Genomic DNA, 16438 nt, shown 5'->3' on the forward strand with positions numbered 1-16438 from the left:
TGGCTTTTGCGTTCTCTTGTATGCGTTCTCTTGTATCTGAATATTGCCCACATGTCAAAGTCCAGGTCATTCACACCTGTCTGTGTGATCACAGACACACAGACCACACCTGTCTGTCCCCTGCTGTGTCTGGATGCCTGATAGACCACACATGTTCTGGACCTGATTCCCAAGAGCTATCTTACAGATACCCACAAAGAACCCTACACGATCTGAGCTGGAGGGGACCTACAACTCATGTAGGAAAGGGGCAGAGAAGCTGATAACTTGCCTAAGAACATAGAGCAAACTGGTAGTAGAGGCAGTGTTGATTTCTCAACCCATCTGTATCTGCGCTTTCTTCTGCGGGTCACCTAGCAGTGTCTCTCAAAGGATAGTCTGAGAAACACTTGCTTCAGAATCACATGGGACATGCTCTGAAAATGCAGACTTTCTAAGTCAGAGCTTAGGAATATGGTTTTGAACAAGTTCATTAGGAAATGCTCGTGCGGACCAAAGTTTGCAAGACCGCGGTGCCACCGGCCAGCGCAGTGGCGGTCTCAAAAGACGTGTTGCCGAAATGCAGCGGCTTTAAATTCCCACTGCATTGTGGGAAATGTAGTTTCGGACCGCCTCCGCAGTGAGCGCGTTACGGAAGGAACCGAGTCGGTCCGGAAATAGCCGAGTGTTCCCTGGCGGGCCCTTTCCTGCCCGCTTGCATTCTGGGAAAGGGCTGTTTCCGTTAGGTGCTGCAGGCTGGGGCCCGCTACCGACCGGCCGTAGTCCCACGTGAAGCCCTACGCGAGCATCGCTCGGCGGGGCAGCTCTCCGCTCGCCGCAGAGCGTCCCGGAAGCAGCGGGGCACCAGAAGTGGTCTGCGGTTGCTCTGAATCTAATCCCAGAGCCCGGTGTGAGGCGCCCTGCAGCGCAGCGACGGCGCCATGTCCCTAATCTGCTCGAGTGAGTATCGGCTGCGGCCGATCGCGGATTGCAGGTGGTCCGAGAGCTGAGCGGGGGGGATTTGCGGACCGCTGCAGCGCCGGGGTCGGGGCGGAGGTGATATCAGTGCTCCTGGGAAGCAGGGCGGCGGCCTGTCAGTACGGGGGTCCTCCTCCTCAGCGTGGGGTGCATTTGCGCACGGCTTCGCAGTTTACATGACGCCTTAAGTTTATTGTCGCAGCCATCATTGAGGCCAACCACCTCGTTTACGCAGTAGAACTGAGGCCTGGGTAGAGGGAGCTGGTGCAGGGAAACAGCTCTGGTATAAGAATCGGGCTTGTGCAAGGATCTGTCTCCGATTGGCTTTGTGATCTGGTGCAAGGTTCTGGGCCTCACTTTCGCCACCTGCAGAATGAGGGCATTGCACTGGGTGTTGTCTGAGGTCCCGCTCTGGTAGTCAGAGCTTCTGCAGTTTGCGAAGGTCACACAGTGAGTTAGGGGCAGTGACAGGGCTGGAAGCCAGGTCTCTGGTACCCAGCCTCTCATCCTGTACGATGCAAAAGACATCGTATATTTATAAAGCCTTTATTGGCTTATGACGCGCTTCCAAGTCTACGACGTCATTTTGTCCTCACAAGAATTCTCTGAAGCAGAAGTAAAGATCCTGGTTTTTTTGATGAAAATGTAAGGCTCAAGGAGAGTGTGGCTTCTCTAAAGCTGCACAGCTAGTAAGTGGCAGAGCTGGGTGATCGGGCTAGGCTCTCTGACCCTGAATCCATGCTTTTTTCATGCCATGTTTGTCTTTGCTTTGGTGTCTGTAGCATGCAGATGTTTTCTGTTCTTGTTTCGTCTCATCACTAGTTTCCCATCCTTTTCTCTGTTTGCTTCCTAATTCTCAAGCCCTTTATTCTTCTCAGAACCTTTCCATAAATTCAAAAAGGGGGAGGAAGGAAGGGAAATGATGACTAGAAAAAGGTATCCTTCATGTTGAAGAAATTACAGCTTGCGAGGTATTTTCACCTTCGTTGTTTCAATCTTGAGGAAGCTCTTTTTGTATGCCCAATACCATCTTTCCTTTCCTTCCATCATCTGTTAGATGTTTACGTAGATATTTACCGAGTGCCTGCTGGGCATCTGCATTGTGTTGGCAGTCAGAGACCAGCTGTAATCCCTATCGTCTAGGGCTCAAGTCTACTGAGGCAGGCGTGTAAATGATACCTCCATTGGGGGCCTGTTGTGAGGATGACTTAATCTATGGAAAGGGTTTACAATTGTGCTTGGCATCCAGGAGACACCGTACAAATATTTTTTATTGTTACAGCGTTCATCACGTTGCTTTGTAATTTCTCTGTCTGGTAATCCATCTGGACTCTAGACTGAGATTTATGTGGCTTCACGTATCCCTCTCTGTCTTGGAGTATAATGGATGACTAAGTATCTTTGTTCAAAAAGGAGATGGGCAGGGATTACTGACTGCTCTCTAGGTGCCTGGCACATAGTAGTTGTTCAGTAATTATTTGTTGATTATCTGGCTGTCAGGAGACTGAAGGAGAAGCTAGTTACACGGCTGGAAAGCATGCTGGGGGCAGTACAAAACTGGCTTGGGGTCCTGTCTTGCTTCGTCTTAGTTGAGTGTGGGGACATGTGGTTTTGGTAGGTCAGTAGCAGGTGAGACATCCTGTTGGCCTAGGTCCCTTTCACCACCACAAGCTCACTGCCTGCCTTTTCTCCGCAGTTTCCAATGAAGTGCCAGAGCACCCATGTGTGTCCCCCGTCTCTAATCATGTTTATGAGCGGCGGCTCATTGAGAAGTATATTGCAGAGAATGGCACAGACCCCATCAACAACCAGCCTCTGTCCGAGGAGCAGCTCATTGACATCAAAGGTGCCTAGTGGCTGACCTCCTTCCAGGGCCATCTTTGCTCAGAGCCTGAGAGGTTGGGGTTGTAGCCAGCGTGCCGGAGGAAGGGGGGGTGGTCTGTTAATGCAGGCTAAAGGGAAAACAGGTGGGGCAGAGGAAGAGTGCCCCTGGGTTGTGGTTCCTCATACCTGCTTTTCCTCTCTTTCAGTTGCTCACCCCATCCGGCCCAAGCCTCCCTCAGCCACTAGCATCCCAGCCATTCTGAAAGCCTTGCAGGATGAGTGGGTGAGTCAGTCCCTGGAAGAAAATTGATGTCATCCCTACTTGCAGAGGATGGATCAATGGACTAGGACTTGGGGATGGGAAGGATGGAGCATAATTTCATTTTCTGAGGAGCACGATGGTAACAGAGGAGGAGCTTGGTTGGTGACATCACACGGATCAGGTTCCACACTTAGCTCCTTTGCTCACTTGAAAAGTGGGCATGTGACCTTGGGAAGTTGCTCAGACCCGACTCCTGATTTTCCTGACTGCACAGCATGGATCAGTGTCTGTCCCTCGGGGTCAGGGAGAACTGGAATAATATTAGAGTATAAATTTCGTGCATCAGGAACTTGTTTTATTCATCAGCAAACCCCTGGCACTGAGAGCGGCACCTGGTACATAGTGGGTGCTCTAAAATATGAATGAATGGAGCCGTGCTGAGGGACTGTCTGGCACAGTTCCTGACACAATGAGGGCAGTCAGTAAAGAGCAGCAGTAGCAGTATTATCCCCTTCTGGTGAGATGACGGCATGATATCAGATCTGCTGGTAAATTACAGAAGATGGGAGGGGAAGGCTGGCTCCCAGTCCTGCCTGTGCCCGGTGTTTGGTGTGGCATAGGAGCGCGGCAGCGACTGCCAGCACATTTAGGGTGTTCAGAAATGGCTTGGATTGCTGCTACTGGTCTAGGCCGTCGGATAGGAGGCAGCGTCCTCTCATGTAGGGCTGACTCTTCTGCTGGGTGCTCCGGGATCTCCCCAAGGCCTCACCATGGCATTCTCCTTTCCCAGGATGCGGTCATGCTGCACAGCTTCACTCTGCGCCAGCAGCTGCAGACAACCCGCCAGGAGCTGTCCCATGCTCTGTACCAGCACGACGCAGCCTGCCGTGTCATTGCCCGTCTCACCAAGGAAGTCACTGCTGCCCGAGAAGGTGCAGCCCCTCCCCAGCCTTCCCCCACTGCGGGCTGGCCCTGTTTTGCATGTCCCATTTCTAACATTATCTTCTCTCTCAGCTCTGGCCACCTTGAAACCTCAGGCTGGTCTCATTGTGCCCCAGGCAGTGCCAAGCTCACAGCCCAGTGTTGTGGTGAGTGGCCCCCAGCGCCGCTGGCTGCCCCCTGTGTGCAGTGTCTCCTGTGGTGCCCCTGCAAGCGTCCGGCCTCCTGTGCCTCTCTTACCTTCACCTTTCCTTTCAGGGTGCAGGTGAGCCCATGGATCTGGGTGAGCTGGTGGGAATGACCCCTGAGATCATCCAGAAGGTAAGTTGCACGCTCATGTGCTGGGAATGCTGGTGGGCCCTCACTTTTCACCATCTGCCTTTAGTCCAGTGTCAACAAAAATCGCATCCATTTGACGCTAGAGTGGTACACAGCACAGACTCAGTGTATCTTAATGTCACCCCTGAGAAGCTTTATGGCCTTGAGCTGACTTAACCAGGCCTGTGTCTCATTTTTCTTCTAAAATGAGAATAACAGTTTCTACTTTATAGGCTTGTGGGAATTTAACAAAAATTCTCAGTTACTGCGAAGAACCGCTTGTAAGCTCTTATTGTTATTAGGGTTCTTTGCAGATGATAGAACACTTTGTTACATGTTTTCGTGATTTTTCCTCCTAGGGAGTACAGGATAAGAATGATCATTTCTATTTAAAGATGAAGAATCTGAGACTCAGATTCAAAGGCCTGGCTCACAAGAGGCAGAGCTGGCCTGATGCCAGGCCCAGTGTTCTGTTACGCTCAAGGAATCCTCCCCAGGAACTGGGCGCTTGTGTCTTTCCCATGCAGTTCAGTTTGTGAGCATGCATCTCGGCCCCCAGGGGCACAGACCTGGTCTGGGAGCTCCGCAGACCTCGTACATATCCTCACTCGGCCGTTTATCACTTCTCTGGCTTTGCGCAAGTGACTTCAGAGGCTCAGTTTCCTCCTCTGTGAAATAAAGTCATTGACACCTGCCTCACCAGGTTGGGGTGAACGTAAGAAGAGATCATGCTCATAGGCCTTTAGCACAGAACTTGGGAGATCATGAGTTCTGGTGACATGTGTTAAAGCATAGATGTGACCAGTGTCTGGTAAGCCACCATCCTAGCAAAACAGTTTGTCTCACATTGAGCTTGTTCCTCTCTCTCTACCCCAGCTTCAAGACAAGGCCACTGTGCTGACCACGGAGCGTAAGAAGGTGAGTCTCCTCCCAGAGCCGGGAGAGAATTGGCCTAGTGGAGGTGGCTGAGCCCTCAAGAGAAAGAGGGAATGGCTGAATCCTGCACTCAGTGGCTGAATCCTGCACTCACTGCTGCTTTCTGGGGGGCTTTTTCATTTTCTCAGAGAGGAAAGACTGTGCCTGAGGAGCTGGTGAAGCCGGAAGAGCTCAGCAAATACCGGCAGGTGGCATCCCACGTGGTGAGTGGGAGACGGAGCGCTTCCCTGCTGTCCTGGGCTGGGGCAGGCCAGCATGGAGAGCAGTGGGTGGAGAGCTGTCCCTGGCCTCCGGCCCCATTTCTGCCCTTGGCTGCTGATTTGTTGGGGCTTCTGTGCCTGCCTGTCTCTTGCTTTCCCAGTAAGGCTTTCCCAGGGTGGTTCTGCATCCAGGCTGAAAGCCGAGTGTGATAGAATAGAAGTCGCTGTTGTTTGCCTGGGCTGAGGATGGGAGTGGGGGCGCTGCATGGCTTTGTGGCCTGCCCTGATACAGTGGTGACTGGATTTGGGGTGGCTCTGCACAGGGGCTGCACAGTGCCAGCATTCCTGGGATCCTCGCCCTGGACCTCTGCCCCTCCGACACCAACAAGATCCTCACTGGTGAGTGCCAGCCTGGCCCAGCCAGCCTGGAGGGAGGGTGGCCGGGAAGGTGCATGCTCCTGTCCTCTGCATGGGCCAGAAGCTCCTTCCTCAGCAAAGGAACCTGGGTGGGTGTGACTCATTGGGGGTATCATTTGGGTCCTCTCTAGGTGGGGCAGATAAGAATGTTGTTGTCTTTGACAAGAGTTCTGAGCAAATCCTGGCCACCCTCAAGGGCCATACCAAGAAAGTCACCAGTGTGGTGTTTCACCCTTCCCAGGTAAGGGGTTCCACTCGCCACCCTCTGTCCCCCATTCCTGAGCCCTTTCAGTGGTGTACAGCCCCAAGCCTCCTTGGTGAAGCGGGCCTGAGAAAGCGCTTGGACTCCCTGGAGTTGGCATCGAGGGGGCCTGTGTGTGGGGTGCCCTTTACCTCATGTCGGACCTCCTGAAGCACTGGCCTTCTAACCAGTGTAAGAGAGGAAACATACGGCTTGGAAAAGCATATCCATTGAACTAGTTTATGTTAGGAAAAGGAAAAACTCTGCTTTTAATGCAAAGTATAGGAGACAAAGCTCAACGAAATTGTGAGGCACGCATCTGAGGAAAATAGATGTAGTCTATTTCCGTGGACCTCCAGGGTGGGGGCGAGCAGCTTGCTACTGACTACTGCCAGTGGTGTGGGTTCAAGTAGGTGGAGAATTGCTGGGTTAGAGGGTAAAGGCAGCTCATATTGATGACATGATGGGGTTTGAGTTTTCAGGCCTAGGATAGTTTGGGTTGGGGGCTGTAGGACAGTGGCTGTGTCCCTGCTTCCTTAGACTGCCTTTTCACTGTACCTTAAGGAAGTTAGAAATTGATGAATAACAGGAGTTTTTGTAAGACTAATTAGTGTATTTAAATTGAAAGCACTCCTTTTTTTCCCTGCTTATTAGGTATTACTATTATTCCTCTTAGGAAATTGCATCGACGAAAGGTGGTAGTTGGTTTCACCTTACAGTTTCTAGTGTCCTAACTAACCAAAGTAATGGTGGTTTGGTGACACTACATAAGTTCTCTTCGTGCCCCAAATTTTTCTGAGAATTAACTTGCCCCTCAAATGCCTAAGGGATGTGCTGGAACACGCCCTCACAGAGCCCCTTCGGATCTGGTACTGTTCAGGCTTGCGCCATCCCAGACAGTGGCCGTTTAGCCACATCTGGCTGTTTAAATAAAGTAAAATGAACTGAAATACGCAGTCAGTGCCTGGGTTGCACTGGCGGGGTTTCTCTCGGGCCTGGAAGCGGCCTGGGAAGTCGCTCTCTGGTGCAGTGACCCTTCTTACCGCCAGATGGCGAGGCTTCCTCCCTGGGCAAATGCCAGGCCTTCACCTTTTAGTAGCATTTATGTTCGCCCTCTGGGCTTTCTTCTGTGGGTGGGTGATTCCGGGCAGGGCAGGGCTGAAAGGAGAAGCAGTTTTTGGGGTTGTGGCCATGCCCAGATGCCTTTTGTAAGACTGTTGGTCCGTTGCTTCTGCCTCTGATACTCTGCCTCGCTGCTTTCCTGTTAGGAGCTGGTGTTCTCTGCCTCCCCAGATGCCACTATCAGAATTTGGTCGGTCCCGAACGCCTCTTGCGTGCAGGTGGTTCGGGCCCATGAGAGCTCTGTGACGGGCCTCAGCCTCCACGCCACTGGTGACTACCTCCTGAGCTCCTCTGACGACCAGGTGCGGCCCCCGCCTGGCCCTGAGGAGGCCTGCTGGCCCCCAGGCGTGGACATCCTGGGGGGAGGGATTGTCTTCCCAGCCCCAGCCGGTTCTCCAGAGCCCTGGAGGGGAGCACAGCCTCTGTGGAGAGGCGCTGGCTTTGCCAGAGTTAGCCCGCTGGGGTCTCGGCCTTCCTTGCAGGCACCCGCTCTCTTACTGGCCCTGTTGTCTCTCTTTTTCAGTACTGGGCCTTCTCTGACATCCAGACAGGGCGTGTGCTCACCAAGGTGACAGATGAGACTTCCGGCTGCTGTGAGTTGCCTCGGGCACTGGGCTCTCTCTCCATTTGCTATTTATCATTTGTTTTTATGTTTTATTTACTCATTTGCTCGGTTGTTCTTCCAAAAATACATTGGCTGCCAGTACCTGCTGAGTGCCAGGCATTGTGCTGGGCACGGCGAGGAATGCGAAGAACGAGGAGCCGCCTTGCTGGGTTCGGACTCTCCCAGGGGCCTCTGACCACACGTCCATCTCCCTTTCTTTACAGCTCTCACCTGTGCGCAGTTCCACCCTGATGGACTCATTTTTGGGACAGGAACCATGGACTCCCAGATCAAGATCTGGGACTTGAAGGTAGGTCGGGGCCGCCTCCACCTGAGGCCCAGGGTCAGTGCTCCTGCAGCTACACAGTGTGATGAGGTGCTCCTGGCGCCCAGCCCTGGGGGTGTCCTGAGGGCGGGGAGATAGTGGTTCTGTGGGTGCGGCATCGGTGTGGTCTGGGGGCCCTGGGCTGGGCCATCCACGCCTGCTCTTCCAGTTGGTTGTCCTTCCCGGAATGGTGGAGGAGGATGTCTCCGGGGTGGGAGTTGGGGACTCCGTTGTCTCCCTCTCTGACCTGTGGGTGACAGTTTACTGCCCACCCCCCATCTGCAGGAGCGCACCAACGTGGCCAACTTCCCTGGCCACTCGGGCCCCATCACCAGCATTGCCTTCTCCGAGAACGGCTATTACCTGGCCACAGCAGCCGATGACTCCTCCGTCAAGCTCTGGGATCTGCGCAAGCTAAAGAACTTTAAGACACTGCAGCTGGATAACAACTTTGAGGTGCTCTCAGTCATCTCTCCTCTTTTGTCAGTTATTCACTCAGTGAATCTAAATTGCTCCTACTTATCCCCAGTTACCCATATTTCTGTTCCCCTGGGTGACTCTCTCCTGGTTCTGGCAGGTGAAGTCACTGATCTTTGACCAGAGTGGTACCTACCTGGCCCTTGGGGGCACGGATGTCCAGATCTACATCTGCAAACAGTGGACAGAGATTCTTCACTTCACAGGTAGAGGCTAGCCCTGGGATCCTGACGTCTCCTGGTGCCCTGGCCCAGAGGGAAGAAGGGACATAGTCACTGGGTTAGGAATTTCTAGGCATGAATTTGCCTACACAGCTTTAATCACTACATGAGGCCAGTGGAGTTCAGTGGCTAAGAAAATGAACTCAAGATCAGACTGCTTGGGCCTTAAATGCTAGCGCTGCAATTTAACTTATGTGACGTTGGACAAACTACTTAATCTCTCTGGGGAATATAGGTCTGTGTGTGTGTACGTACGTACGTAGATGACTGTAGTGAGGATTCACCATTGTTACTCAGTATTGCATCTTCCTCCTTTGTGAGATTAGAGCAGTGCATAAGAAAGACCAGTCTTTGCACTAATAAAATTTCTAGTGAGGTTAGAAAGGCAGATTAGAATAATTAAGTGCAGTTGTAAGTGCTAGAGAAGAAAAGTACGAAATGCTGACATGTGGCTACCAGGTCGCTAGCCTCCCAATAGTTGTGTGGCCCTGGCTGTGTGACTTTCCTTTCCAGAGCTGCAGCTTCTTCATCTTTAAAATGGGTATGTTGGCACCACTTTGCCAGCTGCCAGCTGGTGACGTGGCACTGCTGTGTTTGGTGACGGGGTGCCTGCTGCACACGCGGGAGCTGAACCAGCAGCGCCTGCTCTGTCTTTGTTGATGAAATCCCCATCTTCATTAGCAGGTTGTGGGCAGGACGCAGGAGACATCTCCCACCCCCGTTTCTCCTGAGCCCGCTGTGTGTGTGTGTATGTGTGTGTGTGTGAGACGGGGGTGTCCAGGACCGACTGTGTGTGGCTGTTTTAACCCTTCATTGGGCCCCAGCATTTTGGTTTGGAGCTGGGTTAGGTAGAGTTGCAGGTTGGAAGCACTGTGCAGGCTTTTGTCTGCAGTGCTGGTGGCCTTCGGGTGTGATTCTGACCTACAGGGCATTTGTGCTGGTGCTCAGCAACTCCCTGAGTCGGGAGGAGCTGCTGGGCCTCTTCGGCCCCAGCCCAGCCCAGTCCAGCCCTGCCCTGTGTTTGACCCCAAATTCTCTAGAGTCGGAACCCCATGAGCTCGAACCAGCTAACAGGCTATTTCAGTTACAGGCATAGAGTTAGAACTAAATATTACCAATAAGCTGAGCACTGAGAAAACCAAACAGAAAACTCAGTTACATTTAAAAAAATAACGTAGGTTGTGGAAGAACAGGACTGTGTCTGCTTTGTCCCTCAGGGCCACTGCCTGGCTCACAGTCAGTACCTGAACTGAGCAGCATCGCAGTTGCCCAGGGGGCACAGGTGAGGGGCTGACATGCCTCTGTTCACTTAGCCCACCCTGCGCCCTGAGGGCCTGCTGGGTGCCAGGGCCGAGTGAGGCCCTGCGGGTAGCTGCCTGCCAGTCAGACTAGAACCCTGACCTTGGGAGTTCATAGCTGACTTGGGGAATGTGCAGTGTGATAAGCAGTGAGTGAGGAATGATGGGGAGTGGGGCATCAGGGTCGGTGCTCGGACCCAGAGGAGGAAAGGCCTCACCATGGCCTCTTGTCTCCACAGAGCATAGTGGCCTGACCACGGGGGTGGCCTTTGGTCACCACGCCAAGTTCATCGCGTCAACAGGCATGGACAGAAGCCTGAAGTTCTACAGCCTGTAGGCCCTGTCCTGCCCATGGGAGCTGGGGCTCATCTCAGTAGGGGGTAGAGTTGGGGAGGGGGTGGGGGGAGATGGGGAGAGACTACTACGGGGAGGGGGGTCTCTGGGGCGGGACATTCACATCATTTCACTCTGTTCTGGGCGATGGTCTGAGAGTTGTGGCAGCGTGGACTGCCTGTATCCATGCCACCTCCAGGCCTGCTGGGAGTGGACATGGGTGGGAGGATTGGTGCCCTCTGAAGGCATGGGGTCGGCCAAGGCCTCTCCCCCGTGTCGTCCATTGAGCTGGTGGTGGCAGCTGTTCCACACCCACCTTGTTCAGTTCCTGGGGGATGGGGAGAGGCTGAGCCAAGGGAGACGTGAAGGGGATGGGTGTGAGGGCTCATGCAGGTTTTTGTAAGCAGTGATCTAGTTTCATTAAAAAAAGAACAATAAACACCCACCTCCCTGTGTGTGTCTGTAGCAGGATCCCCAGAGCTGGGGAAGGCCAAGGGGAGGGGGCACAAAGGGGGTCACTGGCCAGTGGGAACCCACCATTCCTTTCCTTTCAGTGCTTTTACCTGTTTTTTTCTTCTGTTTTCTTTCCTTGATTGCACAACAAATAAAATACAATGAAATCTACACGCCATTTACCAGGATGAATCTGCCCAGTGCAAGCAGGCCTTGACCTGTGTTTACAGGATCTCATTTTTCCCATGCTGCCACTTGCCTCGTGAGGTTGGCTTCCACACGAGCCTGGAAGGGAGGGAAGAGTATGGGGAGGAACAGCCGTTTTCTCTAAGTGACATTTGAAAATTTGAAGTAAGAGCTGGTGCCTAGGGAGACAGCCTGTAAACAATAAATAAACATAAAGGATCACATAGCAAATACCCCACATAGGGACTTAAAGTCAGGTCGTGTGGCTCCTTTAGATTAGTGGTGGGGAGGCCGCCTTTCGATGAGGACAATTAAGCTGAAGCCCGAGTGACGAGTTGGAAGGGTGGAGTATTGCAGACAGGGAAGGTTCTAAGCCTGGAATGATCAAAACGGAGGGACCGGGAGGAGGCTGTGGCTGGAGTGTGCTGACTGGGGGTATGTGCCCATTGGTGTGGTCAGGGAGGTCAGGGTATCCGGGGTGAGAGCCATCGTCCTGGCCTGAGCAAGTGGGTCAAGAGAACGAAGTGAGGGCAGGGGAGTCTGTAGGTAAGGAGCTGTACCGGGTGGGGGATCTAAAACCGGGCTGTTGCCTGGAGGGGCTGTGGGCCCCAGAATTTAAGTCTGCGTGGATGGAGCAGCAGAGCTCCACATGTGTCTTACCGGCTCAGTGGTCCGTGGTCAGGTAAGTTTGGCATGCCGTGTCTCCCTCGGAGGGTCAGAATGCTTAGCTAGTGAAAACTTCCATAGGAAAGAAATCGTTTTAACTTAAGCCAGTATCTTCAACTATTTCACTAGGATTGCCTTTATGTGTGTGCATCTGTGACCCCGATTAGTGTTCACAGAGCTCGCCTCTTGGTAAACACACTAAAGTTTTGGCTGTTTGTACCTAGTGCTGCAGTGAACATCTTCACGCACGCAGCCTCATTGGCTTAGGTTAGTTTTTACCGTCACTTGCCAAGAGTGGAGTGAAGAGCAGTGTTTGGAACACTTAGAGGTTTTCCAACATTCACCATCCCAAGTAGCACCAATCTCAAGGTATGTCTCCATAACGGCTCTATTAGTTTTATATATCCTCAACCAATTTTGGCTATTGCTCCTGGTTTGAAAAGTGTATTATTCTCCTTTTTAAAGAAAAACCCATCATGCAGTTGACCTGAGGACAAACTTCAGAAGAAGGGAGGGAAGACTCGGAATGAAGGGACAGTGCTGGCAGGTGGGGCAGTGGTGTTTGTGGTGGGAGTGGGTGAAGGCATGGGGGCATCCTGGGCTGAGCTGGACCCCATGGCTAGTATGCACTAAACCATCTAACAGTTTCTGCCCAGGTTTTTAGATGCATTCTTAACATCTGCCTTGTCCCCAGACAAGTTTAGGAGATTAAGGCAAAGGTTCTCAGGGGATCCATGGGATGAGGGCACCATGGTCTCTGTCACATTGTGTGCAGCAGGGGTTGTGTCCATGTGTCCATGCAGTTGGGGGTGGGTGTTGGGATACATGTCAATCACTGTAGTTGCATCCTACCCCGGTTAGCTCCAGCTCGCTGCCCGGGAGGCCCAGCATGGGCCATTCTCCTGGCCTCGAGCCTAACAGTTGGGCTCTGAAATGCTTTCATCTCTGCCCTGCCATCAGCAATGCCAGGCAGCTTCCTTGCAGCCCCTGGGGTATCACGCCTCTTTGCAGGCCAGGGTGGAAGGCTGAGTGTGGGCTCCGGAGACAGATTCGGGGCATCAGAGCCACGTGCTGGCACTCAGCAGTGTGGGGCTGTGGGCAGATGACTTCTCTCTGTTGCAGTTTCTTTACCCAGAAGGTGGGGTACCGAACTTACTGGGGAATGGTAAGGCCTTCAGTGCAAGCGCCCGTGAGCCGTGCTCAGAACAGTGTCAGACATAATCAGAGCTCCTGAGCGCACAGCTCTCCCTGAGGCCTCCCTCCCCAGGCTCCTCCAGGGAGCTCCGCGGTCTGCCCTGCCCTGCCTGGTGCGGGAGCTGCCCCACCTCGCTGTAGCCACGTGACCTTCGGGGGCTTCCGCACTTGCTTCTCTCACTAGAGTTTATGTTCTTGAGGGTGGAACCATGCACTCGCTCTCATTCCCTTTTTTACCTTAGGTCACACTGCTGCTGAGTGGCAGGCAGAGAGGGATTCAACCCTGGGGCTCAGGGCAATGCCCAGACTGTCTCCTTGAACACAAAAACCGGGTGACAAACTGGGTCAGTTGAGCCAAGATGGAGCGGAGGGCTGCCACCCCTGCCATGTCTGCAGATTGGGCTCGGCTGCCTTGCAGGGGGACTTGGTGGAAGTAGATCTCAGTCGGAGCTTTGTGGATTCTAAAGGGCTCACCTCTCCCAGATCTGAATTATCCAGCTCATGAATTTTGTATTCAGGGTTCAGGAGCAGGCTGTCGTCCTGGGTGTCCGAAGGGAAATGGTTTGGTGATGTAACCGGTGCCTGTTGAATCCTGCCTGAACCTGAGCCCTGTGATGGTCCGTGCCTGAGGACCCAGTTCCTGAGCCCATGTGCCTCCGTGGATGGGTGAAGGTTGCTCGGCCTTGGAGTACTGACCGAGACCACCACCTGGGGGCACTGTACTCACATTGGTCTTCCCAGTAAGCCTGGCACCAGGACAGAGCTTGGTGCCACAGGACCACACTGCCAGGTAGGCGCTGTCACTCCCACTCTGCAGCTCACAGTGCCTTGGCTTAGGGCCACCCAGTATGTGATGGAGCAGGGGTCTTAAGCCATCTGCCCCATCATCAGCTAAGACGGAAACAAGCAGCCCATGACGCACTGCACAATTTCTTAGGAGTGCAGAGCTGTGGTTAGGTGGGCTTGAGTCAGAAGGCAGGCTTGGAGCCCAGTTCGACAACGCTCCGCAGCTTGTGCCAGTGTCTCAGTTTCCATATCTGAAAAACGGAGCTACTGGTGTCCGCTTTGTAGGGTTTGCTGAGACTGAATCTGCTAATCCAGGGAAGCACTGGCGCATCCAGTGACACTGCCGGGGTCGTGGTAGCCCCTCACACTCAGCACTTTGTTAGGGAGGCTTGGTCTGACTCTTCATTCATAAACATTAAGGCTCGGGTGACACAAAGTGGTCAGGAAGTGACCCCAGTGGGAGGTGCGAGTGTAGGGACATAATCACCCTTGGGACTGGGGTTCTGACTGAGGCACCCACACGGAGAAGGGGTTGCAGCTGTTTGGAAAGGCAGGTGTGGAGAGAGGTGACCTGGTGCACCAGAGAAGTAGGCGTCCATTCAGTGGACAGACAGTGGAGGGACAGCCTCAGGGCTGGTGTGGGGAGAGGAGCGGGCGGCCCCACTGCCGTGCTGCAGTAGGGGGATGGGAGAGCAGGTACAAGGAAAAGCCAGGAGAGGAAACCGTGGGAGATGCAGGGTGAGGATGGTGGGGACGCAGCAGATTGCAGTGGGCGCGCTGGAGACTGCTGGTCTCAGCCAGCAGCATGAAGCCAAAGATCTCATCTGAAGATACCCAGCATTTGGAACTGATCTTTAACTTATTAAAAGTCTATTGTGAAACCTAATTCCAAAGTGTCTAAAACATAACTTTTCTGTTTCAAGAATAGTGAACACCCTGTGTTCACTGCCCAGGTTAAGAAGGACAGCCTTGGGGGCTCTCTGCGCTCTTCCATGAAGGTCCCCGTCCCCAGCCCAGGAGGCTACTGCCCTGCAATTGGGGTTGATTGTTCTTTTGCTCCTCTTTATGATTTTGCCACTAAATCGTTCTTTTGTTTTTGAACTTCACGTAAGTGAAATGATTCAGATTGCTTTCTTTGACTTCATTTGCTCAACACTATTCTTGAGATTTCCCTGTATTGACATAAGTAGCTGTCTTTCATTCACTATTGTGCAAACGAAGGCAAATGGCCAAATAGAACCCCCACCAGGCTGCTGGAACAGCCTTCAGTGGAGACGGGAGCAGTCAAACCTGTGCAGGTCCCCCCGTGGGGCCCATTCGGCCCAGGGCAGTGCACTCAGGCAGAGGGGTTCCCACTACTGGGCGGTGGTGCTTTTAAGCTGCATGGTCTGGAGGCACAGCGTTTCCTTTGTCACCAGGGAAGGGTTCCAGCTGTAATCTGCCAGCTCAGGGTTTGTGTTTGGGGGGTTGTACCAGCTCTTCCCCAACAGCATCATGGATCTAGGGTCCCAGTTGTGCTGTGGCAGCCTTTGATGTGGCCGGGCAACAGCAGGACTCACTGCATTATACTCATGCTTGGAGAGGTACCAGCTCCTCCTCTGGCAGAATGAGAGAGCTGGAACCCCAGCTTTGTAATTGTTCAGTGCTTTCGGCCCTTGGCAATGCCTGGATTCCATGGAACCTTATAAGTAGCCAACTCCTTCTCTGGGAGGCCAGTGTGCATGGGATAAACCTTAGACAGGTCAACACTTACCTCCCATTCATTGTAGGATTCCATTAATAAGGAACACAATGCTTTGCTAGGTCCTAATGTTGGTAGTGGACATATATGGTTTGTTTCTAATCTTTTTGCTATTATGAACAATGTTTCTGCAAACATTCTGGTGCAAGGGTTTTTCTGAGGTATCATCTAGGAGAGAATTTATTACATAGATAATGTTAGAGGTAATGGCAAACGTTTTCAGCATGGTTGTAGCACTTTGCACTGTGGTTAGTGTGGATAAGTGCTCCTGTCTCCATATCTTCGCCAACCCTTAACATTTTCTGATTTTTTTCATTTTTGCCCATCTAGCGGGTAAAGTTCTCACATCCATGATTACCAATGAAGTTGCTTTCCACTCGCAGGCCTTTTATCTTTTCTACAAGATGTCTGTGGTGTCCTTTGCCTGTTTTCCTATTTGGCTTGTCTTTTTCTTAATGATTTGTAGTAGTAGTTTTTAAATATGTATTTTTTTTTTCCTTTTTGTGGGGATCATAATCCTTTGTCATTAGGTTGCAACTATCTTGCCTGTTTGTGCCGTATCTTTTCACTCTAGGGAGTGCTGTAACTTTGGTTTGTGAAGTGCTCGTTTTATTTGTGACCTCATTTAGGAGAACTCTTGGAGACTTTGGCTGAAATTACTTTCTTTCACACAGGATTTACATTTGCTTCTGCCTGGAACCCGGGGATCTCTGTATCACCCAGAGATCACTACATTCAGCACTTGAGGCTTTTGCTAGATTGAAACTCTCAGAGTCCTCCCCCTTGCCCTAGTTGAAGAACTTGTTCTGCACACACCAAAGAGGGAATTGTCCTGTTCTTGGGAGATTTTTTTTTTCCATCCATCCATCTAGCACCAAGACCAAGACAAGCAAGATCCCTTGCCTTCCCCGTCTGTGCAACAGGTTTATTTCTCCTTC

General features: G+C 52.4%; 1 protein-coding gene across 1 annotated transcript; it reads left to right on the top strand.

Annotated features, from left to right (window-relative positions):
* Window positions 1-692: 692 nt before the first annotated feature.
* PRPF19 (pre-mRNA processing factor 19) lies at window positions 693-10913 on the top strand. Its single transcript, XM_017678421.3, has 16 exons — window positions 693-939; window positions 2654-2803; window positions 2988-3064; window positions 3834-3975; window positions 4058-4131; window positions 4241-4303; window positions 5177-5218; window positions 5365-5439; window positions 5760-5835; window positions 5985-6094; window positions 7363-7518; window positions 7740-7809; window positions 8045-8130; window positions 8431-8601; window positions 8723-8828; window positions 10381-10913. The coding sequence occupies exons 1-16, from the start codon at window positions 921-923 to the stop codon at window positions 10476-10478; spliced, it is 1515 nt and encodes a 504-aa protein (XP_017533910.1). The 5' UTR covers window positions 693-920; the 3' UTR covers window positions 10479-10913.
* Window positions 10914-16438: the final 5525 nt, after the last annotated feature.

The sequence above is a fragment of the Manis javanica genome, unplaced genomic scaffold (assembly GCF_040802235.1).
Source record: "Manis javanica isolate MJ-LG unplaced genomic scaffold, MJ_LKY HiC_scaffold_25, whole genome shotgun sequence".
Classification (NCBI taxonomy): Eukaryota; Metazoa; Chordata; class Mammalia; order Pholidota; family Manidae; genus Manis; species Manis javanica.

Bases quoted from the DNA above. Each gene is read 5' to 3' on its own strand.
- PRPF19 (XM_017678421.3), top strand. The intron at 4,132-4,240 runs GTGAGTGGCCCC...CTTTCCTTTCAG, and splicing joins GCTCACAGCCCAGTGTTGTG to GGTGCAGGTGAGCCCATGGA. The intron at 7,810-8,044 runs GTGAGTTGCCTC...CTTTCTTTACAG, and splicing joins AGATGAGACTTCCGGCTGCT to CTCTCACCTGTGCGCAGTTC.